The 25052-nt window shown below is 32.5% G+C and overlaps 3 protein-coding genes across 23 annotated transcripts in view; 2 read left to right on the top strand and 1 right to left on the bottom strand.

The window, feature by feature from the left end:
• Positions 1-5487: 5487 nt before the first annotated feature.
• Positions 5488-8886, bottom strand: LOC107419548 (plastid division protein CDP1, chloroplastic-like). 4 transcript variants are annotated; one of them, XM_060814842.1, is made up of 7 exons: positions 8188-8885; positions 7670-7783; positions 7417-7554; positions 6931-7043; positions 6738-6842; positions 6012-6380; positions 5488-5796 (listed from the first exon to the last, which is right to left on the bottom strand). In XM_060814842.1, the coding sequence occupies exons 4-7, from the start codon at positions 6982-6984 to the stop codon at positions 5626-5628; spliced, it is 699 nt and encodes a 232-aa protein (XP_060670825.1). In that variant the 5' UTR covers positions 6985-7043; positions 7417-7554; positions 7670-7783; positions 8188-8885; the 3' UTR covers positions 5488-5625. The 4 variants fall into 4 exon arrangements, with proteins under 4 accessions (XP_060670825.1, XP_060670827.1, XP_060670826.1 ...); XM_060814844.1 differs by having other exon boundaries at positions 6738-6871; positions 6949-7043; XM_060814843.1 differs by having other exon boundaries at positions 6949-7043.
• Positions 8887-9664: 778 nt separating this feature from the next.
• LOC107419553 (rRNA-processing protein fcf2) overlaps positions 9665-25052 on the top strand; it is a 76798-nt gene continuing 61410 nt past the window's right edge. The window contains exon 1 of one of the 2 annotated variants that reach the window (XM_060814824.1): positions 9665-9813. The gene's annotated coding sequence lies outside the window, so the exon portion shown is untranslated. The remainder of the gene's footprint in view (positions 9814-25052) is intronic. The other variant, XM_060814823.1, reaches the window with a different exon arrangement.
• LOC107419552 (probable cyclic nucleotide-gated ion channel 20, chloroplastic) lies at positions 13356-21021 on the top strand. 17 transcript variants are annotated; one of them, XR_009635508.1, is made up of 10 exons: positions 13358-13721; positions 13831-13914; positions 14038-16019; positions 16386-16515; positions 17314-17449; positions 17555-17759; positions 18671-18854; positions 19199-19260; positions 19377-19425; positions 20484-21012. XR_009635508.1 is itself a non-coding variant. In XM_060814015.1 (7 exons), exons 3-7 carry the CDS (start codon positions 14459-14461, stop codon positions 17617-17619), a joined length of 501 nt encoding a protein of 166 aa, XP_060669998.1. In that variant the 5' UTR covers positions 13370-13721; positions 13831-13914; positions 14038-14458; the 3' UTR covers positions 17620-17889. The 17 variants fall into 17 exon arrangements, 1 of the variants encoding a protein (XP_060669998.1); XR_009635510.1 differs by lacking the exon at positions 20484-21012 and having other exon boundaries at positions 13366-13721; positions 14038-14550; positions 15219-15248; positions 15942-16019; positions 19199-19404; XR_009635507.1 differs by having other exon boundaries at positions 13357-13721; positions 18671-19260; positions 20484-21021.

Genomic DNA, 25052 nt, shown 5'->3' with positions numbered 1-25052 from the left:
CTTCTGGGATGCATCGTATACATCAAACTATGTGCCTGTTCGAGAATTTCCCGTTTGAGTTCTGGAATATCTGGAATGTAGAGTCTACCCTTGTACATGAAGGCTCCATCCCTCCTTATAGAGAACTCCAAGTCAAGACCTTCTTGCACCTTGCCCTTGTACATGAGGGCTCCATCCAATATACAATCCACTAACACTGGTCGCACCTAAAAACTAGCCAAAAGGACTCCGGAAGGATAGTACCCCCATTTTCTTTAACTCCACCATGAAAGGAAGTTGGATGACGTGGATATGGGCAAAAAATCTAGTAGCTTTACTACTCAAAGCATTTGCTACTACATTCGCCTTGCCCGGGTGATAATCAATCACACAGTCATAATCCTTCAACAACTCTATCCATATCCTTTGTCTCATATTTAGTTCGTTATAGGTGAAAATGTACGTGAGGCTATTGTGGTTGGTGTAAATCTGGCACGTGGCTCCATACAAATAGTGCATCCACTTTTTTAGAGCAAAGACTACAGTTGCCAACTCCAAGTCATGTGTAGGGTAGTTTTGCTCATGCTGCTTCAGTTGTCATGAGGCATACGCTACCACCCTTTGATTCTACATTAGCACATAGCCCAAACCTTGATAGGATGTATCACAATAGACTTCAAAACCCTCATTCCCATTAGGTAAAGTTAAGACAGATGTGGATGTCAACCTTTACTTCAACTATTGAAAACTTTACTCACACCTGTCCGTCCATCTGAATTCAACATCCTTTCGGGTTAAGTTGTAAAGTGGTCCTGCAATCCTTGAAAACCTTTCTATAAAATGGTGGTAGTATCCCGCTAAACTAAAAAAACTTCACACCTCCCTCACAATATTTGGGTGCTCCCAATTCAATACTGCCTTAACTTTCTCAGGATCTACATAAATACCTTCAACTGACACAATGTGTCCAAGGAAACCCACTTGGTTCAACCAAAACTCACACTTGTCAAACTTAGCATAAAGTCGATGCTGTCTTAAAGTCTGAAGCACTCTCCTTAAATGCTTCACGTGCTCCTCTTGGCTCCTATAGTAAACTAGAGTGTCGTATATAAACACAATGACGAAACGATCTAAGTATGGACGAACCACTCGATTCATTAAATCCATGAAGGCCGCAGGAGCATTGGTAAACTTGAATGACATCACTAAGAATTTGTAGTGCCCGTACCTTGTCCTGAAGACAGTCATAGGAATATCTGATTCTCGGATCCTCAACTGGTGATAGCCAGACCTTAGGTCAATCTTAGAAAATACCTTGACACCTTGAAGTTGATTGAAAAGGTCATCTATCCTCAGCAATGGGTCATGGTTAAGGATGGTCACCTTATTAAGTTATCGATGGTCGATGCACAACCTTAGACTTCCATCCTTCTTCTTCACAAATAAAACAAGGGCTTCCCATGGTGATACGCTTGGTCTAATAAACCCCTTATCCACCAGATCTTGCAATTGAACCTTTAATTCTCTTAACTCCACTGGGGCCATGCGATGCATAGAAAAATCAATTTACCTCTCCAATGGCAACCTTAATAACTCGTCGGGAAACACATCCAGAAAGTCTCTCACCACGGGAACATCTTCCAATCTAACCCCACTCACTTTGGTATCCGCCACATGGGCTAAGTATCCTTGATAACACTTGTTCAATAGCTTTTTAGCGATGATGGCCGAAATTAACCTTGGCAATGATCTCCCAACTTCTCCACAGAATACTATCTAAGGCAGACCTGGTCTTTTGAACGTCACTTCTTTATTGTAGCAATTCATGAAGGCATAGTTCCTTGCCAATCAATCCATGCCTAAGATTACATCTAGCCCGAATAGATCCAATAGGATTAGGTCCAGTTTCACTACTTGATCTTCAATACAGAAAACGCAACCTTCAACCATCTGACTAGGCCATAGGAACGCTCCTGTAGGAGTAGTAATTTCTAATAGACATCCTGAAGGTGTGGGAGTTATACCAACTCTGGTGACAAACTCCTTTCAAACAAAGGAATGTGTTGCTTCCGAGTCTATAAGCACAAGCGCATTATTACCAAAAATATTGAGTGTACCTGTAAGCACGTCCAGTGTAGCTAGGGTTTCCTACTGCATCATCGCGAATACTCAGCCTTGGCCTCTTTGTTGGGGCCTCAGCCCTCTACCTCTGCTCAGTTTGGCAGGCTACGAAGCTGACGCTAATCAACCTCTTGCCGCTTGGCTCCCCTGGGAACTCTGACTTCAGTATCCACTAGATTGTTGTGACGGTGGGCTTGCCCTTAACACTCCAGCACACCACAAGCGCAGTCTCTCTTCATGTGGCCCGCCTACCTACACTGAAAACACATCCCACTCCACTGACAAGGTCCATGATGCTGTCTATGACAAAGTCTACAATGCGGTTTGGAACCAAGACTTGGCTGCTGATAAGAACTCGTACCACCGCTAATAGAGTGATGAGCTGGCTGAGGTGCACAGCGACCTCTCCACTGAAAAGTACCTCATGGGCTTCGTCCCCCACTACTTGAGGAGCTTGAACTGTGGCTCTTCTTTGACGCTCCTTGGCTAGGTGCCCCCATATAAGAACCCTCAAAAAATCTACATCTCGGCCTATGCATCTTGACCTATCTCTCCAACTTAAGCACGGCATCTCAGGCAGACTAATAAGTTGGATGCACTGAACCGGCAAAAGTTAAGGCTATGTTCTCATTCAACCCATCAATAAACCTTATCTTCTTTGCATTATTGTTTGATATTAAATGCATGCAAAATTCTGACAGCTCCCAAAACTTTTATTTGTACTCAAAAATGGTCATACTCCCCTGACGCAGCTCCTCAAACTCTCACCTTCGGGCTTCACGGTAGGCAGGAGGATAGTACTCTATAGTGAAAGCACTCTTAAACTGGTCCCATGTATGCCTTCTACGTGTTTTCTCCACCTTCTACCACTCTCTTGCATCACCTTCTAACATGAAGCCAGAGATTCCAATCATATCCTAGTCAGGCGCTGCATCCCTTCTTCTGAGATCTTCTCCATGTTGGATAGCTAATTCACGGCTGCGTTTGGACATTGGGTTCCATCAAAGCTCACAGCTCTCAATCATTGGACTTGGTCTATGGTATAGCTGCTATCGCCCGAGCTTCCTAAGGGTCGAGTCAACTGAAATATGAGATTCCTAAGGCTCGACTTGCTTTCGGAACTCTCGGTCGAGACCTCTCGGGTACTACGTGCATCCCGCCTAAGCATCACAGCAAATTCTAAAGAAACAAACAAAAATTTAAAAGGAAGAACACTTTTATCTTTGCTTCGTTTAAGTCATTTGACACTTAAATATTTATTACCATATAGGAAAAGTAAATTATTAATCAAGTCTAAAAATATCTAAATAACCATTTATAACAATTATCATTGGAACTCATTCATATATATATATATATATATATATGGTTTATATTAAAAGGGAGGACTTCAAGGACCATTTTGAGGGCTATTTTTAGGCTTTTCAATATTTTCTCACAATTATATTTTTATTCATAAACATATAGTTATAGAATATTCTTTATAAATGCTTTATATGGGATATTTTTGTCTTTGCGATGCAACCTTTTGGTAATTTTGTGAATTAAAGTACGTTTTAAAGTTTATATTTATTGCTTTTCTACTTGTAGTCCCCACTTCTTCCCTCAATGTTATTATTATTATTATTATGTGATAAATAAAGGTGAAAATTTCCTTATGTTATCTTTAGATATTAGATGTTTTTTTGGCAATATATTATATGTTAAATTAGTATCCTAATTGATCAAATATTCTAACTATCCTTCTATACATTTATATTTATTTATTATTCTTATTTACATAAAAGGAAAATTAAAATTATTATAATGCACGATTGTCAATGAGTTTGAAATTCATTCAAGAAAGGAAAAAACAAAAACAAAAAAAGAGGAAAATTTATTATGTTATATTTTATTCTTATTTTTATGTTATATTTTATTTTTTGTCTATATTATTTAACCAAATTATAAAAATTAAGTCATGTATATGTATATTTTCTTTTCTTTTTCAAACTCTAAACACAATTTAAAGGATTTTGATATTTGCTAAAAAATAAAGAATTTGTTTCTATACTTATACTCGAAAAATGAAATAAATATTATAATTCATAATACACTATACATGTACGTGTTATAGTTCGCTTTACTAGAAAAAAAAAATAATTATATTAATATGTATAATAAAATGAATGTAAAAAGTATTAGTTTGTTCATTATTTTAAATTGTAATATAAGAGATATTTCGTGTGTATATAATGTAACACCCAATATAAAATAATTCAGTTTCTAATATATTTGGACACCTACAACAAATCATCTTTGTTTTCTTTTTTGTATATGTGGACTGTAAATCATATACTTTAATAAATCAAAAGCTCCATAATTTGATAATTTAAATATATTTCATAAGCAAGCATAAATGTCAAAACTTTATAATCGAAAATGAAAAGTATAAACAACATCTGCATTGATTATAAGGGGAAAATATTATATAGGAATCATATAGCTTAAAGCAAACTATTTTCGCTTCATAATTTTGGTTTCCTTGTATTCCAAAGGTTTTTCCTTGTTTCTTTGTGGTCTTTGGTTTAAAGATTAAAATTGCTAGAAAGATTGTTTTGGTATTTATAACTATTATTTTTTTTTTGTGGAGAATGTCTCAATATTTTGACATTTGACAAATTTTATTATCTCATTTTCTTTAGGGAAAAATATTTAACATATGTGATTATTAATTGCATGTTTCCTACGGAAAAATAAAAGAAGTTATTGATTGCTCTTAGTAATCTCTTTAATTATATCTTCTGTTTAAAATAAAAATTATATGAATGCAGGTATATAAATACATAATAGTAAAATTAAGGTGAAAATGGATGTTAATGATTAATATGGTAATTTACATTGTAATAATTTGAATTGTATTATCCATTTAGAATAAATAAGTATGTCACTATGAGTAAGTAAATTTATCTTAAACATGATTACTACCATGTCTAGTTTACATTATAATTCTTTAGTTAGGAATTCCCTAATTTTAATAAGTAAAAGATGATTATGAAACAAATGTTAAAAGCTGCCACATCCTATTTAAGATTTTAATTTTTCAATTTAAATATTAATTATCGCATTATTCAATATTTAAACTTTTATCATATAAGCATCTGTGTTTTAACTGTATTTGTCATTCCTATTAAAAGACTTGCTATATATTTATAGTAGTTGTATTGTATACTGCTAAAGTGCTTTCAATTCATTTACTGAGGGGTTGGAGTTGACAAGGCCAAAAATATTTTGGGTAAATTACATAATTTCAATTTCCCATGAAAGTTCCTGACAGCAGAGTTATTCTGAGAATGGAAAAAAAAAAATTTTTTTTTTTTTTTGGTCCCTTTTTTGCTGAGACTGAAATGACTAGTAAATCGATATTTGGCATATATGTAAGTGTCAAACGACTTAAATGAAGCAGAGAATTCAACTGAGACATTATAGTGTTCTTCACTCTTAAATGAGGTACGAAAAGGAAAGATAAAATAATATTCCTAACCACTAAAACTGAGACATTTCTAATGTATTTAAATGAAGCAGCACCATACAAAAATGTAGGAGGGAAGGAGGAACACACTTCACCAAGAAGGAACAAGCAAAAGCTTCCTCCAATTTCAGATTGATGCCTTCCGATGCTATCAGACAATCACAAATGTTTTTTGCTTTGTCAATCTGCAAAAAGAAAAAGTAAAAAAGACAACGAGAACAGACATTATAGTAAACACATGTATCTTCTCTCTCTCTCTCTCTCTCTCTCTCTCTCTCTCTCTCTGAGAACAAAATTAGGAATTCATATGTTCATGAAAGTACAGATAAGTTAATGCCACAAGGGAGAGTGTAGGAGTATCTGAGTAAAATATGTGGTGGTAAAATGATAAAGAAATTACCAGTTCTCTTTGCTTGCTTGAAAAGCCAAGTGCAATATGAGCTATTAATGCTAAATAGAAACAATTAAAATCAATTGCAACCCTTTGATTTTGTGACTCAAGGGATTTCTTATTCTTCCACGTGATGGCTAAATCATTCCATGGAAGAAGATCAATAATCTCCGAAGCTAGTAGTCTATTGAGAGATTGGCTAAAGAAGGATGGCCAATCCTGAACTTGGCGTGGCGCTTCTACATCAAGTCCCTGTCTGAGCAATTCACGCAAGGCAGAAATTGCTCCTTGTCTCCGTTCAGCATTCTCAGGTAAGTGAGGCATGCCTAACAATTCCGATGTGCAAGCAGAGGCTAGCTCCTCCAGCGATTCTTCTATCTAAAATCAATGCCCAACAATACACTTGAAAGAGCAGCAAAGTCAAGCATACTCTAAGGAAATAATATCTGGCTTTAAAAAATTTGCCAATTTGCCATATATTATTCACTAGCACTAGTTTCAGCCAAATTAGAGTATCCTATATTTTAAACATCTGTCCTACTAACACCTTCACTTGCCCATTTTATCATCAGCTTTGCAACCAAAAGACAAAGAGTCAGATAAATCAGTTGCAACCTATAACTTACAACAATTCCATAAAAGAACATGTCCATTATAAACACTGGAAAATTCGTAAAATTCTTCAATAAATAATATTTGATGAAAGGTAAAGCACAGAAAGGATACAAGCATTACCTGAGATAACATTAATTTCCCAAGAGATATTTTACTCCTTAGAAGACACTGTGCACAAGCAAGAGCTTCAAATCCATGGGACACCTTGTTCTTCTCAAGGCCAATCTTTGCAGACGCACATTTCAAGAAAGCACCTATATAAGAAAAGGAGGCATAACAAGACTGCTATAGAAAGAAGGTATAAGATCCTGACCTCTCTGCTATGTCTTACCTCAGCAAGTGCCATAGAAAGAAGCAAACCATGCATATATGGTTTAACATCAAGAGCTGACCTACCAATATCTAGAACAACTTTACTTCCCCGACCTGGATTGGAAAATCCCAATACCATCATATGCATAATCCAAAACCAAAAACCAATAACGATAACACTAACAAAAACAGAACTAATGAATCTTAAAGTTAAAAATTACTTATGAGCAGAAAAAATTTCAAGCTATCAAGAGAGAGGAAGTTTAATAGTATCAGAAAAGATAAACACCCAAAAGCAGGGTGACAAATTGAGGTTTGCTACAGCCTACAGTAGGTAGATTTCCAAAAAGGATAAGATTCACATAGCCCAGTGTACACAAAATTGCAAAGAAAGAAAGAAAAAGAAAAGCCTACATACTGAAGGCAGTATGTAGGCTAAACAATAACCCCATAAAAACTACATGGGTTTTACAAAAATTGAGTTTACCTCTTGAAGGAGGGAAAGAGCACCAGGCAACCAAGCCCAAGGAATTCGAAGTGTACCCTTAGGTGGTATCTTTGCCTTCACATCACCGGCATATTCAGGTTCAAAAAGAAGTTTATCTCTAACATCCATTAAAAGATCCTGGACACCAACCCATAAAAAAATAAGAAGGCTTAGAAAACAATTATTTCACCAATTACACAAAATTTTTAAGAGCAGAAAAAATATGCAAGTACAGTCACAGCCATGTCCCTACTTGGCGAGATACAACAGCTTCCATGCTATAACCATCTTTAATTTCAGCACTCTTCAAATCCATCACCGATTTAACAACCTCATCTTTTTCAGCTCGATCGGTAACACCAATAAGCTGCAAGATTTTTTTACTTGGCAGTAAGTTCTTAAACATAGAGTAAAAAGCTATGCAAGATATGACTGAGCACAAGCACACAATTGATAAACATATTCCCATGTACTAATAAAATCATACACTAAATATAATTTGCCTTCTACATGTTTTGCTCGAGTACCACATCATACAGAACCATGGACCACTCACTAAGCTTGATATATGAACAATTCAATTAACCAAGTACTAAAAAATTACCCATTATCAATTTCCTTTTCTAATTAAAATTCTCACCTGTCCCCAAAAATAAATTAAATTAAATTAAAAAAAAAAAAAAAAAAGCAGCAAATTCACATTTCACCGCATTCATAATTTATACATAGGTAGAGAGAGAGAGAGAGAGAGAGAGATTCAGGGACAGTCACCTAGTAACATGTAACGGGAATCTCAATGGTGGTGCGAGTTGAAGCCGTCTGAGCAATGTGGGTATCAACGGCGTTCAATCTCCAACGGGCAGTGAGAAAATCAACATTCATCGAACGCAACCCAATCGATGCTCTAGAAATGGCGGACCCAAAGCTAGTTCACTCACTGGGTACACCCAAAACCCAGACCCTGTGGTTTTCCTTGTGAGTGTGTCAACTAACATCACTATTATCACCACCATTTTTGCCAAAACTCCGGCGAAAGCAACAAGAAGAAGGAACGGTGGACATGGCGTGTGTCCAAGCCATGTGGGCAGAGAAATAAGAAAACCCTAATGGAGAAAGAGAGATTCACTCGGACATTTTCAGGGATTTTCACCAATCTGCATTTGGGTCTGAAATGGTGGTCCTCTTTTGGTTGGATTTTTGTGGCACAGAAGCAAACCATGACTTTTTCTTTTTTTTTTTTTTCTCTAAAAGAACAAAGAAGAAGGAGCTGGAACTAAACGACTGAAACTTGAATTTGGGGTTTTCTCTTTTTTCAGAGATTTATTATGTTTGTGGGTTTTTTGATCTGGGTTTTTGGGACTTTGCTGTGACTTTGTTTTTTCTCTTTGATGTTGTTGGTTTTTGAACGATTTTTAGGATCTTTGCGAGGGCCCTAACGTTAACTTGCCTGATTCATATTATTTTATTAGTTTCCTTACAAATACTTATTATTCTATTAATTTGAGCATTTTGCAAACAAATTAAGAAAAATGTTAATTGCTAATCGTTAGCGATGGCATCAATGATTATAGTTAATTATAATAAATAGTAACATCTAATAATTTTTTTAAAAACAAAACCCAATAATTAATCCATAACAACAGAAAAACTTCTGATATTTTTCTCAAAAATTTGCACCAAAAAAGAATAATTTAAAAGTAAATTTGGTAAGAATAGAAAATAAATACATAGAGTTTTTTTTATTCCTTATATAATTTTTAAATATTTTATTTCAAAAAAAATTTTAAATATTTTTATAACTTGCTTATAAATGTGTGTGCGCCCGTGTGTATATATATATATATATATATACTCTATATATATACATATTAAAGAACTTTCTTATATTTTAGACATATAATATTGCTTCAAATTTTATAAATGACCCTCTATTTTTGTTAAATTTTTATATCTTAGTCAATGTTCAAATCAAAATTAAAATTAGGGTAAAATACCAAAATCAAAATTTGCAGTTATAAAAATAAATGTCCACATTAAAATCAAATCCGAACTAAATATCCTTACCCCAAAAAAATAATAATAATAATAATAATAATAATAAATACCCACATAAAAATTGGAGGGCCTTTTTTAACAACATAGGAAGTACGAAAATACAATTTAACCCTTGATTTATTTTTTTCTTTTTCATTTTATATTTTTATAATAAGTGGTGTATTTTGATTGGTGGGCAAAAGTTAGCACTATTTCACCAAGCTTTTCAGATTTTATAGCAAAGCCGATAGTCGTTCTTCAGACCCCTCAACCGCCGCTCATCGCCGCTTCCTCAGCTCCGGAGCACGAACTTCAGATCCCGGCCACCTAAGCATCTCCGGTCGCGCCATCCCGATATCTCCGGTAACTCTTCTGAAATCTTGATTGAAAGCTTTTAGTTTGTTTCTGTTTCTTTTTTCTCGTTTTCTTTTTTTTTTTTTTTTTTTTTTTTTTTTAAATCACTGCCTTCGTCTCCATGATTTTTTTTTTTTTTTTTTTGGGGTTATTACTTTGGCTTTCTTTGGTTTTATTGGTTTTTGATTATTTTTTTTGTGGGTTTAGGATTTTTGGTTTATAGATTCATAGAACGCCAGAAGGAAGGTAGTGATCGGCACATCGTGGGAACCAAAGTTGCCTACTTTTACTTCGGCAACCAAAACTGGGTCTCATCAAAACCAGCCAGAAAGTAGTAGTGGTGGTGGAATATGTAAACCCAATTCAGAGCTTATTGATGGGCTTTTCGTTCCACCAAATAACCCAAGAAAGTTAAAACAAACTCCGTAGAAAGCAACTCATAGGCACTGCTGGGAATAGTTGGTAATTGCTTCTGGTCTCTTCCCATCTTTTAATCTTTCTTATTTTTCTCATTGGATTCGAGAAAGAAAAGAATTTGCAACAATGATAAGTTTGCCTCAACTGGGTTATTTTGTTTTAAGCTTAATTTATAAGCTGCAAGGATTAAGACTCTTTTAACTTTTTTAGTTTGTATCTCATTAGTTGGAATTCAGCTAATGACGTTAAAACGAAAATATTGTGATTAGGTTTGACATGCCAGCACCAACCATAACTCCTGAGTTACAGAAAGATCTCCAATTGCTTAAGATTAGTTATTGAGGCACTGGAATTAGGTAACTTAAATTGAAATTTTATTGTGACAATCAGTATTCTGTTATTATGGAAATCTTAGTCTTGACTGATTGTTTTTCTCAATCTTTATACAAATTTACAGTTGAGGAATGTAATGGATCCAAAAAGACATTACAAGAAGGGTGATTCAAAGTCAACAACAGAGTATTTCCAGGCAAGTTTCCATTCTCATATTTGTATTGTAAGAAGTAGTATGATTTTGAACTTAATTTTCTTGTTGTTTATTAATTTCTGTTTTGGTGAAATATTGTAACATTTGGTGATTGATTTTAACTATTATTATTAATCAGATTGGAACAGTGATAGAGTTTCCATTGGATTTCTACTCTAATAGCTAACAAAGAAGGAAAGGAAGGCTACACTTGCGGATGAGCTTCTTTCTGATCGTACTCTTGGGGAGTACAGGTGAGATAGTCTATGTTCTGTCCTTTGGTTCCAGTTATGCATAACATGTCTATTTATGTAGGAAAAATGTTTGGTTGTGACTCATAGTCATGACTCATCCGAAGGGACAAATGTTGTTTTTATTTGTTTCGTTTTCAGAGTAAATAAAATTTTGAAGAAAATGGGTATTGTGAAGCATAGTTTTCTTTTGTTTTAAATGAGAATGAGATGCCTTGGAAGCTTGAGGCTTGTGCTATTTGGTGAATTAAGATTTGCAGAAACCATTTAGATACTTATGTTAATTTTTAGACATAAAACTCAATTTTTTTTTTGTCAGCTTGTATCTATGAATTTGGAGAATGTTGCTGGTTTTGTTATTTAAGCTTTTTTAAAGTCTGCAGTAAAGCGTTTATGCTTTGTTTATAATGCCTCTCATTCTTCTTCTGTGCATATGTTCATCTCTCTAGGAAGCGCAAGGTCGGAGAGATAGAAGAGAAAAATCGACCAGGTGGAAATGAAAAATGGAAGATAAAAGGCAAGCATTCACAAAAGCGACCAAAGCAGAGAAGACATTGACATTTTCTCGGAGAGAGATTATTGTATTCTGCCGTGATCATACAGTGCAAATTTTGTTTTAAGATTATATGTGATGGTGGAATTATTTTGTTTACTGCTATAAAAGAGATGCTGTGTGTGTCTTTAGTTTGGTTCAGAGGAAGATTTTTATGCTGACAGTTTGCATCCCTTTACCACAGCATTGTAAGCATAATGTTTGTGTCATGATGAATGGATTTGCTGTTAAAGCAATAGATTTGATGGCTCATATAATGCCATCTCTTTTTTTTTTCTTTTTTTTTTTTACGGTTATTTACAATGATGCCATCCTTCCAGGGCATAACAACTGAGAAAATGAATGGCCTAAAAAGTTATATGCTCACCGGAACCTTATTGTGTGTATAATATATAAAAACTTCGATTAAAATATAGTCTCTTTTATATTTGCATGACAAAGGTTAGAGTACGACTCCCTCCCCTGTGGTGTAATGTGGAAGTATATAATCAGTATCATTTTAATTTTTAAATTTATTTTTTTGATAATTTCATCCTCAAATTAACCTCAACAATTCACTTTAGTTTCTAGATCTTTTTTCAAAGCTCATATGTTTTAAATCTGAGCGAATTATGAAGGATATTTAAGATTTTTTCCGTTATCCTTTTTCTCGTCTTTTTTCTCTACAAATCTAAAAGGTGAATTGAAAATAATTATAATATTATTGAAATTTAAATTTTTCCTTTCATTGTAGAGCAGCGACTTGCCTTTGTTGTTCAAACTTTAATTTACTAGTTATAAATGAGATTTAAAATAATATGAAAAAAAAAATTATCCAAGCATAAATGCCAACCATAATAATACATCAGGATCAACCAATCAAATTCTAATTAAATTGTCATTTACATAATTTTTGTATTATTTTAATTATATTATTGAATTACTGATTTTTCGTTAATGATAGTTGGTTTAGTAAATTGAATCATCTCTTTGATATACATACGGAATAAAACATTTTGTTTTATGTTTAAGATTTTTTCCGTTATTCCTTTTTTCCTTTTTTTAAACTATATGAGTTTCACAATTCCAAATGGATGGAAAAGGAGATGGAAAAGAGTCTAGGGACTAAGATGAATTGTTAAAATATTTTGTTTGCTGTTAAGATTTTTTCTGTTATCCCTTTTTTTCTTTTTTTAAACTATGTGAGTTTCACAATTCCAAATGGATGGAAAAGAATCTTAGGGATTAAGGTGAATTGTTAAAATTAGTTTTAGGATGAAATTATTAAAAAACTAAGTTTAAGGATTAAAGTGATACTGATTATATAATTTAGAAAATAAGATGAATTGTTAAAGTTAGTTTGAAGATAAAATTGTCAAAAAAATAAATTTAAGTATTAAAGTGATATTGATTATATAGTTTTGAGACTAATAATGATAATATCCTTTAAAGTTATATTTGTTTGGTTTTCTCCATACAAACGCTATATTTACCCCCAAGAAATGGTTAAGAAGGAGAGGGGAAAAAAATTAGGTCGTATTTACCTGAGAGATAAATGGGTTTGGTTTTTGGATTTGGATGGAAAATAATATTTGCCATTAATCATAATTGTTAACATCCTACGTGTCAATGAATCTTGTATACATATACATAAAAACAATTTATATGACAGCAATTTATATGACAGCGAATTATATATATATATATATATATTTAAGCCACATCAAGATGAGATTCATTGGCGTATGGAGTATAAAGTGGTGACGATCAATAAAATATATATATATATTATAAATACAAGATGTGTGGACAATAAATTCAAGAGACAAAAATTAGAGGTTGACGTTAAGTTAATTTTCGAATATGAAATCCACAAGAAAGTAGAAAGTAGTTCTCTGTTATGGACTTGCCGTCCTTTCCCTGTCGCGCCAGCAACTCCGTAACGTTTAAAGCAAATACCAAAACCGACTTTTCAAAGTCTTTAACATTTGTTTGTTTGTGTTTTTTTTTTTTTTTTTTTCGCTGGGTTCAAAGTCTTTCCCTTAAGTCAGCCGTCTTTGTTACTCTGCCTTCTCTGTTAAGTCTGTCATTCTGTGGATAAAATGCTGATGCAGGTTGGTTGACTCTCTGCCCCCTGCAAATTCATTTCAGTCTCAAGCTCAAGCTGGTTTTCATATTCTTCGGAATTCTGGTAAACACCCCATACTTCTTTCTTGTTATATCCATATTGCTGCTTCTATTATAGAAGCACATTTGGCATACGTGATATTCTAACAAAGTAAACTGATGCATTTAATTAGCTACTTGCTTGTTTGGTCGCATAAATTTCGGGCCAGAGTTTGAAGGAAGGGCATAATAGGGTCAAGAGTGCTTACCCTCTTGTGGTGATATATCTGATTTTTCTAGTTAATCTTTATGGCTGTTAAGTTTTGTACTTGATGTCTGAGCTAGTAGTGTGTCCGTTCATGTAGTGTGAATTAATTTTATGTGCACTTTTGCTGGTCTAGTTTCTGAGAGATGGCTGCTTATGAAAAAGATGAGATGCCGATGTTGTCTCACAATCATCCTCGGTCATCAGATGATAATGTAAATTCGCCATTTGAAAGATTTGGCCGGACACAAAGTGTATCATTCGCCATTTCCATGAACCCCATGGAATCTTATGCAAGTGAACCTAACCTTGTAGGGGCATACTGGCCCCATGAGAAGTCAAATATCTCCATTCATACCTATGAGTGGTCCACTAAAAGTCCGTCAACCCAACAACCTTTTACGGCCAAGTCGTATTGTAGCAGTGAAAAGGGAAGCAGAATCTAGGGTGGAAAAGGTTCCTTGCCACTAATGGAACGAATCAGAATGAGTGGCCGAATTACAGCTTTGCAGGAAAAAATGAGCGTTTACTGAGGTCCGGGCAACTGGGTATGTGCAATGATCCCTACTGCACAACGTGCCCAACAATTTACCATTACGAAGCAACTCCACACAAATACCCGAAAGGTTTGGGTATATTTGATTCCCAGGTGTTTCATTTTTAATCCGATGCATTAGTATTTCTAGATTATCATGTTTATATTCGTACTCCTAATTACTTCTCTATCATGGTCTAACACTCAAGTCAGCTGCTGTATGGAATAAATTTCTAATTTTATAGCTGCTTCTATCTCATGATCAGGAATTTAGCCATCACAAATTTGTGTCAATCTAAGATTATATTTTATATTCACTGCTAAACCATACCCTCTGTAGTTATGCATGCATGATTGTGGCATAAATGGACAACTATAAAGAATATAGTTTATAAGCTGATATGAGAAATTATTGCCCTAAACATGAAATTTAGACCATAGAAAAAATTGATTGCTTTACTGCCAAATGGACCATTTTGATGGTCCCTAGGCTAGAACTAAAATTGTTTGCTCCACTACCAAATTGAACTGTGCTTTTTTTAACATTTCTCAGTGTATATACGTGAAACTGACAAGGGAAACAGAAATGAGTTTTGAAAAGAATGAGAGAATGCGTCATCTTTTAGAGATCTTTCACCTTTTAAATCCACATTTCTATATGAATAAAATGAATATATGAATGTTTTGTAACATTTGATGTCTATTTTCCTATATTTTTTACTGTCTAGAATGATGACATAAATAGTTCTACAAAGTTATGACTTCATTTCAACTCTTTGCAGTCCATAATGCTCTCTATGGCGATGCCAAAGGTTGGGCAAGGAGAATTTTCTCTTTTATGAGTCCATATATTCCTGGAGTTATGAACCCCCATGCTAAAGTTATACAAAAATTGAACAAATTTTTTGTCATAGCTTGCTTGGTGGCAATTTTTATGGATCCATTATTTTTCTTCTTGTTATCTGTTCAATGGGTATGATTTATTTTTCAATTTATTTTTTTAATTTATAATAGGACATGTGGTTAAGATAAGACTGACTCAAGTACTCAATCCTAACTATTCAGGGCAAAACCGTTAGGTGACATGAATTAGGCTTGAGTTTCAGTATTTTACTTACCTTTTTCTAGATTTTGATATGCAAGATTTCAATTTATCTCTTGAAACCTTCATCAACAGAGTATATGCTAGTAATAGCTTTGTCATGTGATTACATGCTGCATTCCTGCATTCACCCCCTCCCTCTTCCAATTACAAAAGTTAAAAATACTTGGTGATGATTAAGAGAGTAGGATAAAAGGATAAAAAATGATATTTTAAATTTGCAGAATGTGTTTTCTAAAGAATAAAGGGCAATCGGGTTTGTTTTTAGGATTTCTTATGTACCATGTTAAGAACTTTTTTTGATTTTATTTTTGTGTGTGTGTGTGTGTGTGTGTGGTTGTATATAGTATTAATTTTAAATTAACCATATGCTTATCTTCAATGTTTGTGGCTTTCTACTTAGGAGGCTAGAAATGTCTCTAAGGCGCCATGATGTTGAACAATGGATGAGTCATCGCCGCTTGCCTGAAGAACTTAGGAGGTATAATTATCAGCTCACCATCTTGTTATTTGATTTATTATGTGGTATTGTATCTTCCACTTTAGGAAAGGTAAATTTTTTTCCATTGGAATCTTTAGTTCCTTCTTGTTTAGTATTATGCTTTTTTTTGTCTGGAAACTTTATAAATCAATTGTTTCGTAAAATTTTCCATACTGAAGTTTTTTTGTGGCAGTATGTGCAATGTATATTTTTTCCTTTTTTCATTTGCAACGTAACTAGGTATGTTTATAAATTTTAATGTTAGGAAATATAGGCTTATGGTGTCATAGCATTTGAGGAACTAGTATAACCACATAACATGCAAGCTTTGCAAACTTTAATTGTTTGCATTGGTCCATCATGTAGGCGAGTACCACAAGCTGAACAGTATATCTGGGCAGCTACCAGAGGAGTAAATGAAGAAATTCTTTTGGAGAATTTGCCTGAAGACCCTCAGCGAGATATAAGACGCCATCTCTTCATGTTCATAAAGAAAGTGAGCTTCAAAATGTCTGGCACAATTAGTTTCTTGCACGTCTACTAATTGGAGTACAAATATATCATTTAATATCTTAAGAATTGGACTACAAAAAAACTGAGCTACTGTGCAAAGAAATTAGCTTTCTCCATTTCTGACATGCCATATTTTCAGGATCTACCATCAATATAATGCAAACTTTTCAAAGGCCATTTCTTCTCTCTTCTTCCCCATAAATTGATAGAATGAAAGATAGTCAAAGTAAATTTTGATATTTATTTGCTGATGTCATATTGTTGGAACTGATGATTAGGCATTTGGATATAATAACAAAAAAGTACAGTATAAATTGAACTATTTGCTCTTCCATGAAATGTACAATCCTGTCTTTCCATTTTTATTTAAGACCTTCAGCCTTATGTTGTTAATAATCTAACTGTTTCAACTGTGAATAATACTAATCTGTCTTTGCTGTCTGTAATTGGATAAGTGGTAGTTTATAGTTTTTCAGGAAAACAGCTTCTGATAGTTTATGGCTCATATTATTGGGACTTTTGTCCTTTACTTCTTATTTCGGGGTATTGGAAATTCCTTTAACTCTCGGGATATCATTGCAAGTTGCAACCCATATCCTGCACAGTAACACAATAACACATTGCACCTCTTGGGATATCAAGGTGCACCGTTTAAACATTTCTGGCATGATTAATGATTTAATGGTTTTTGAGCCTTTTACTTTGCATTAACTCATTAAGTAGGTTCTGGAGGAAAAAAAAATTAAAAAAAAAAATATTGAGATTCTGGATAATACTGCAGGTTCGGATATTTTCCCTCATGGATGAGCATATTTTGGATGCTATTTGTGAAAGACTAAGACAAAAGACGTACATCGGAGGACAAGACTGCCTCCAAATTCCGACAGAAATGGGATTGAGAAATTTATTCATGCCAAGTAAATTGTTTGCTGAAACTTTCTTAAGGATTAATGTGGAGAAAAAGTTGTTGTTTATAATTTTCCTCCTTTTGTCTTCAACCTTAATTTGCTTAGAACTTGTAGGTATGTGGAAAAGAGATGGGTTTCAAAGGATGAAACTCAACCAACTTCAAGATCAGCTGAAATGAGTGGCAATTTTATGTCAGCAAGAGCAACGGAAAGAAACTTTCCAAAGAAAACAAGGAGTCTATCTCTCAAGGAAGCTATTCTATCAAAACACCTAGGTGCAGCACAAGTTTCTCCTCCTCCTGTTGCCAAATCCCTTGGGGTAGTTTTCTTATATTTTTCCTTACCATTATATTTCTGCTTTATGAAGAGACATTTCTGTTAGTATTATTTTGGTGTGTAAAATGTTTCTTGGGCTAATTTCCATGCACATTAAATTCTTTGCAAATTTATATTACAGAGGTCTCATAACCTAATTCTGATAAACTTATGAACTACTTGAACTAGTGCTATAGACTAATCAATCAGCAACGGTAGTTTTGTATTTTCATAGTTAAGACAGAAGAAGGCCAGCTTTGAAGGTAGGTATGAACTACTTGAGCTAGTGCCATAGACTTTTATGTTCGTTTTCTTCCTTTTATTCTTTTCTTCTCCTCATTGAGTTCCCACAAATCAATCAGCAGTGGAAGTATTGTATTTTCATAGTTAAGGTAAGACAGAGGAAGGCCAGCATCCCTAGAAGGCAGTATAACGTTTTTTGGGGTAGGAGTAATATGGAGCTTCAAGATTGAGATGTTTTCTTTCATGAAGCTCAATTTGCTATTCTCAAATTACTTGGCAATCTGGTTTCCCTATATCTTGTAGTAATTGGTCCTTTTTAAAAGCTTTAAGGCATTAAGAGGTTGTTTTGTGCGATGTTTTGGCCTTTTGATGCCAAGTTGTCTGGTTTTTAATCAACCTAAGAATAAAATCAGTGCTTGCAGCCACCATCTTGGCTCTTGCTGCATAACTTTACCCATCAAACTAAGATTTCAGATAGTCCTCTTTTTTCTCCTCTTTTCTTTATTTTTTTCTTCTTCTTCTTCTTCTTCCTCACACTCTATTTTATTCTTTTTTCTTTTCTCTTTTTCTTTTTTTTCCCCCCTTGACTTTGTAATGCAAGTTTCTCTTGAGTTAGAGTACATGTAGAAAAGCTTGAGGGACAGTCATTAAGAATATAAATGGTGTGTGCAGGGTTCACTTGATTTGAAGAACAGCATGTTTGTTTCATCACCATGCAATGGTCCGTCAATGACAAAAGAATGTCTACATCTACGAGAAGAACAAATGGTATCAAAGACCTCTACAAATTGATTTATATCCACGATGCAAAGAAGGATTCTTCTACTGTGACCCTCAACCTGGGCAACTTTTGTTTGTAAGACACTCATAATTTGTTAATTCATACTGTTTTGCAAGCGCATGCTCACGAAGAGCTATCAAAGCCAATAGAAATAATTTATAAGCAAATTATTATATGTTACGAACTAAAACTCATTCACAACCTCCAAACCCACTAATTAAGCAAGCCAGTTTTCCCTTATTTCTTTCAAGTCCGCTGAATATGGATCTCATATTTTATACGGTATGTATACCAATTATATGGTGAAAACATGGCCATTTTAGTGTGATTTATATCTAGCTAGCTCTTTGTCTATCATTGGATATGATTCAAGACTGTTGATATAATAGAACTCTCAACTCAAAATCTATTTGTTGCAGGAGATTTGTGAGATTGAAGCTGTTGGAGTTGGAAACAGTTGTTGTACCCTTGACCTATTAAGGTCCACATTGTCTATTATTCCTGCTTTGCAAGTTTAAAAATGTATACTCCAATTTACAAGTTTTGCTGTTTAAATTTGATATGGTCAACCTTCAATCTCCCATTCACATTTTGCAGATTTATATTGTTATTGGTTCTTGAGGAAGTGAGATGATTTTGTCACTTTGTAAGTTTTTATTACCCAGAAACATTTTATTCAGGTCATTTAAATGACCAGGCCCAAGTCCAGTACTTTCAATTGAATGAATGGGCTTCCCATATTTTTTTATTTTTATTTTTTTTTTTTCAACAATCGGTACGTGCATTTAGTTGGCTTTCCCTTTTTGCATGAAACTTGGAGAAGCAAATTACACAAGCATAAGAGGCCCATTCATTTATTTATTTTTGTTTTACATAAGCATACGAATGCCGTATAGAGTGGAGTTACCAAGAATATCCATTCAAAGTATTTAGTTTGAGATTTGGCTTGTAGACAGATATATACCTACAATTTCAATTCTTTTTAAGATGTGATTATTATTTTTAATTCCACATCTATTATTTTTTAATTCCACATCAAACTTTATAGACTACTTTGTCTAAAAATAATGGTTTGATATAATTAATCCTAATTATATTATGACAATGTAGCTGGGCCGGTTTTGTTCTTAATAAGTTGGAGAAATATGACATCATAAGATTCTCAAAAAGTACTCTCAATTTTTCACACACTAATTTGTAGGTGTATGTATATTAAAATGGTTCTTTGTAGTATCATAATTAAACTATTATTTGGAATTGCATGCATCAGTAGTCAATCTCATAGATTCTCCTATGAATTTTCAAACTGTAAGAGCAGAAGGAATATGATTTTCTAAGAAACATATGTATTATGTATGTCAGCTAAGGTTTATATATATATATATATATATATATATATATATATTTATGATTAAGGGAATTCAAACTTATGTCAAAATATTAGCTTTGTCACTGAATGTATAATTACCACATACCTATTACTGCGATATCTTTAAATTTTTTCATGTTTTGTTTGGAAAAAAAGCTTCATATCTCAGGCCTTCTAATTAAGCAACCAAAAGCTTACAAAATTGAGAGCCTTTTTTTTTTTTTTTTTTTTCCCCTATTTTCCTTTTTCCTTCTTCCTTGTTTTTTAGATTTCGATAAATCTTTTGGATTCCATGCATATTTTTTGTTAAATATTGTTTTTTGTTTTTCATCCAGTTTGAGTGCAAATAAACAAACAGCAGTTCTACCATGAGACAAGGGTGTTGGAAAAGGTGTTATCCTCCTCTTATGACAAGGGATCCTAACATGGATGGTCTTGGGAAGGTAACTAAACGAATTTAATTTAATTTAATGCTAATAATATGGTAAAAGAATACCTTATAAATATACAACTCTTAAGTAGCTAAACCTAGATATACTCCCAAAAAGTAAGGTATACCATTGTTTGGAGAACATGGGGACCGGACCTTCAATCGAAATTCACTCTTTATGTTACCCTCTTTTTATAATTTAAAAGAAAAATAAATACTTTTTGGTGTCCTCTCCAGAACCTTCCCTTCTGTATAAAGACCAACACTAAATTGGTGCTACTTAAAAGAAGCATATATTCCAGTTGAACATATGAAGAAACTAATTATCTTTTGGCTTCATTAAATAATAATTTACTTTACCGATCATGACATGCCATCTGAACTCAATTATGTTATAAATATAATTATGAAGTTTCTCATATAATTTTCCTTCAAAAGAAGAAATATATTTCTTAACCATAAGAATAACTTTAAAGGAAATATATCATGTAATTAGTTGCTTAAAACAGAATTTTCCTTTAAAAAATAATCAACTGAAGCAATTAACAAAATTAAGTTACAAACTCATGATTATTGCCAGTTGAAATCGTACCTAACTTTTCGACTAGACTATCTTTCTTTCTTTTTTTTCTTTTTTTTTTCTTTTTTCTTTTTTTTTGGTTTGATAACTTTCCACTAGACTATCTTAAAAAAGACGAGCAAGCTAATTAATTGGAAGCCATCTTAATAGAGAGAAGGTGGCTTCACTGTCCCTGCACTTGTCTCACATATTTTAATATACACCAATCAATAATTGGTTTTTCTTTTTCTTTTTTTATTTCCATTCTAAATTATAATTACAACAATATAAAAAGTTGAAAGTTGGAATATTAATATTTTTATTAATTATTTGGAGATGGGTTTGACCCTTTTTGGCTCTAGGATAGGAAGCATACTTGTAATTTCCAAATTATATTATAACAAATATAAAATATCAAGGACATCATGACATCCGAACTGATTCTCTCCCTCTTTCCTCACATTTTCACTCTCTCTCTCTCTCTCTCTCTCTCTCTCTCACTCTCAGAACAAATCAAACACAAATCATTGAACATTGCTAGCCAGCTACAACGTACACAACTAAACGCACGACTACAACTGGGGCTTTTACTTCATGTCACCATCTGATCTATCGCATAAAATATAAATAAAAAATAATAAAAAATGAAAATTTATTTTCACATCATCGACAAGTTAAAATATAATTAATTTACCAAAAAAAAAAGTCAAAATATCATTAATACTTTAGACATCAAATTGTTTAAACACCAAATTATTTAGCAAATGGTTTATCATGATGTGAAAAGCATACATGTCATTTTTTTTTTTCATTGGTTTATATTAAACTTTATTTGTCTTTTGAAAGGTTCCATTATTTGAATATTTTAATTTGTATTAATTTTTTACTTCATAAAATAAAAACATATCATTTTATCACATCAACAAGCTAACTATTTGGTGCCACCGTTAAAACTAAACTGTTATATTAATTTTCTAGAAGAATATAGAGCCGATTTGAATATTGAGCATTTTCTTTGAGAATTTTAGAGGTTTCACCATAACGAAAATATCCAATATATTATCCAATTCTTTTTATTGGGGTCGAGAGGTGTGCAGCCTTTGACAAATTAAAAAAATGGGTAAAAAAATTAATGAAGATGGAGAATCATTAGAAAGACCAAACTATGATAGGCTATTAGAAGATTAATTGATGTTGATGGAATTAGTTCAAATTAAGTTAACAAGTAGAGGATCTTGTTCAAAGGCAACAAAATCATGTGCACATGGATTGAATCATTAAAAAGGATAGACGATGAATTTGATAATGTCGATTGCTTTCCAATCTATAAATATATATGATCTCTCTCTATTCAATTTCTTATTTCATATTTCAATTTTCAATTTTCAAATTAAATTAAAAGTAGCTACCACGTGGACCTAACCTTTTTTATTTTCTTTTCTTTTCCACATACTTATGGCCCTGGATTCCCTTTTTCAGTTGTTTCTTGGAGCCACTCGTTTCTCTTTCCCATGATTTATTATAAAATTAACTAAACAATTTAACATGGTGTACATATATATATATATATATATATATATATAAAGGTAATTGATATAGTTAGTTTTTGAATTATAGTTATAGTTAGGCTTTGATCCTTGATCTTGAACTTTTTTTTTTTGTTTTGATATTTTAGTTTTTAAATTTTAGTTTTTGATGCATTTTAGTTTTTAAATTATTTTTTTATTTTTTAGCAGTTTTGAGATATCTAATATATTTAATGTAAAATGCAACACTTTTGTGAGGTCGTTTGGTTTTCTAATTTTATTGTTTTCTATTATAGTAAATGTATTACATATCTTGTATCTATTAAAATTGGTACAGTAAATATAACATATATTTCAAGACTGTTAAAAATTAAATAAAAAATAAATTTAAAAACTACAGTACACTAGAACATAAAATTTAAGAATTGAAATACCAATGAAAAAATTTATAAACTAAACTGTAAATATAAATTTAATTCAGAGATTAGCAGTATCAATTATCTTACATTTATATATTCTTAATTTGGAGAAAGAGGCATCTATGACATATGACCTTTTCGGCATTTTAATATATTATATACGTCTTTGTTTTTATTTCTTAAAGAGACTGTCTCTCTCACCTCTATTGGTACGGTTTCAATCATACAACGATGTCGATATTTATTGTTATCGTTTGCCCAATAAACATCTCTTCAATGGTCACCTTTAGTTTTTCTTTATTGTTTACCATCCGCATTAATTAAGTTATTCAAAGTCTTTCCATAGAACTCTTCCAATTTAATAAGATTTGTGCTGTTATCTCTTTTGGATTATGTATAGTTAATATATGTTTAGCACATTTTTGCCTCAAATATTAGGAAATGACTAAGAAAAGGTATCAAGGCTAGTCAACAAATAGTTCAAAATACTGTTAATTTTATAATACTAACTTATACCTAGAAACCGTTTAAAAAAAAAAAAAAAAAAAAAAAAAACAAAACCTTACGCTTAAAAGTAATAGTAACAAGACAGAAAATGAGCTATGGAGTAGGACAGATTCGATTGAATTTAACAAGTAAATTGTATAGTAAATAAGAACGTAAATTAGTCATGCTATATATATCTTAATATTTTGCAATTGAGGTCCAAAACTTTATTATTTTTTTTGTTAAAAATAAAAAATAAAAAATAAAAAGCCTTTTAGCTTACTGCCAAAGGATGCAGTGCATTTTAATTAACCCGTATATATATATATATATATATATATATATATAATATCTCTTTTACCAGTCTATCATCAATATTTCTTACCCAGAATTTTCCCATGACAACAAACTTCAAATTTTTACGTAAATCAATCTCAATCACCATGACTGCTACTCAAGGTGCCATTAATTTTGCATGCACATGACAAAGAAAGAATTTAAAATTGTTTTATGGGTGTTTGAAATGATGAAAACAACAATAAAAGAAAAGTGGCTTAGCTTGGAAACAAAGCTAAGCTAGTGCCACCCAAATAAATGAAGGGTCTAGTCTTTAACCACAAGCAAATATTTATGAATTAGAATTAGGCATGCTTGGCCTGCCAAATAGTTGGTTCAATACAACCGCTCTTTTCACCCAAACAAAAAAAAAAAAAAAAAAAAAAAAAGAGAGGAAAATAGTTGGTTTGGAAAAGAAAAGGAGGTGTAGTGTGAATGGTGTACAGCTACTTGTCCCCACCGCGCCGCCCCAACCCCCACCAGCTAGCTACAATGATTTAATTCTGCTCTTTATCATATCATACTTTTGAATGCCCACTTGCTATACCATTGCCAATTACTTTTTCTTTTTTTCTGTTTTTTTTTTTTCTTTTAGTAAAGTAACTGGGTTTACATGTTCCTATATCAAATATTTTTTTAAAAAAAAATTATCGAATGATAATTATATAAATATCTATTAATTAGAGCTTTTCTTTTGGTAAATATATATATATATATTAATTAAAGATGCTATATATAATTATTGACTTTTAATTTTTAAAAATTACCGATTGGTTGTGTTGCTAGTAATATTTTATACAAATTTTTTAGATCTATATTTTTCTTAAAAAAATACAATCTAAAAAATAAATAGATCGATAATTTTAATTAATAGTAAAAAACTACTGATTTTGAATAATAAATGTCTTTGACATCCAACCCAAACAATGATAACCTATTAGAAACTTTTAATGGCAGTTCTTAAAAAAAGCACCACTATATAAAAAAAATGCATTTGGAAAAATATTTGAAAAATGAAGGATATTTGGCAGCATTGAAAGCTTTGTCGTTAACAAAATTTTTTTCTAGGAGGAATTCAAAAAGTTTTTTTTTTTATGCAATAAATAAATAATCCAAGATTGAAAAAAATTTAAATTGATTTGATTTGA

The sequence above is a fragment of the Ziziphus jujuba genome, chromosome 2, assembly GCF_031755915.1.
Source record: "Ziziphus jujuba cultivar Dongzao chromosome 2, ASM3175591v1".
Taxonomy (NCBI): Eukaryota; Viridiplantae; Streptophyta; class Magnoliopsida; order Rosales; family Rhamnaceae; genus Ziziphus; species Ziziphus jujuba.
This window is presented reverse-complemented; position numbering and strand designations above follow the sequence as displayed.

Excerpts from the sequence above, each read along its gene's own strand:
- LOC107419552 (XM_060814015.1), top strand. The coding sequence starts at position 14,459 with ATGATCCCTACTGCACAACGTGCCCAACAATTTACCATTACGAAGCAA. Across the intron at positions 16,020-16,385 it reads TTGCCTGAAGAACTTAGGAG|GCGAGTACCACAAGCTGAAC; the intron begins GTATAATTATCA and ends TCCATCATGTAG. Across the intron at positions 16,516-17,313 it reads TCTTCATGTTCATAAAGAAA|GTTCGGATATTTTCCCTCAT; the intron begins GTGAGCTTCAAA and ends ATAATACTGCAG.
- LOC107419548 (XM_060814842.1), bottom strand. The coding sequence starts at position 6,984 with ATGCATGGTTTGCTTCTTTCTATGGCACTTGCTGAGGTAAGACATAGC. Across the intron at positions 6,843-6,930 it reads AGGTAAGACATAGCAGAGAG|ATTGGCCTTGAGAAGAACAA; the intron begins GTCAGGATCTTA and ends GCGTCTGCAAAG. Across the intron at positions 5,797-6,011 it reads CAAGCAAGCAAAGAGAACTG|ATTGACAAAGCAAAAAACAT; the intron begins GTAATTTCTTTA and ends TTCTTTTTGCAG.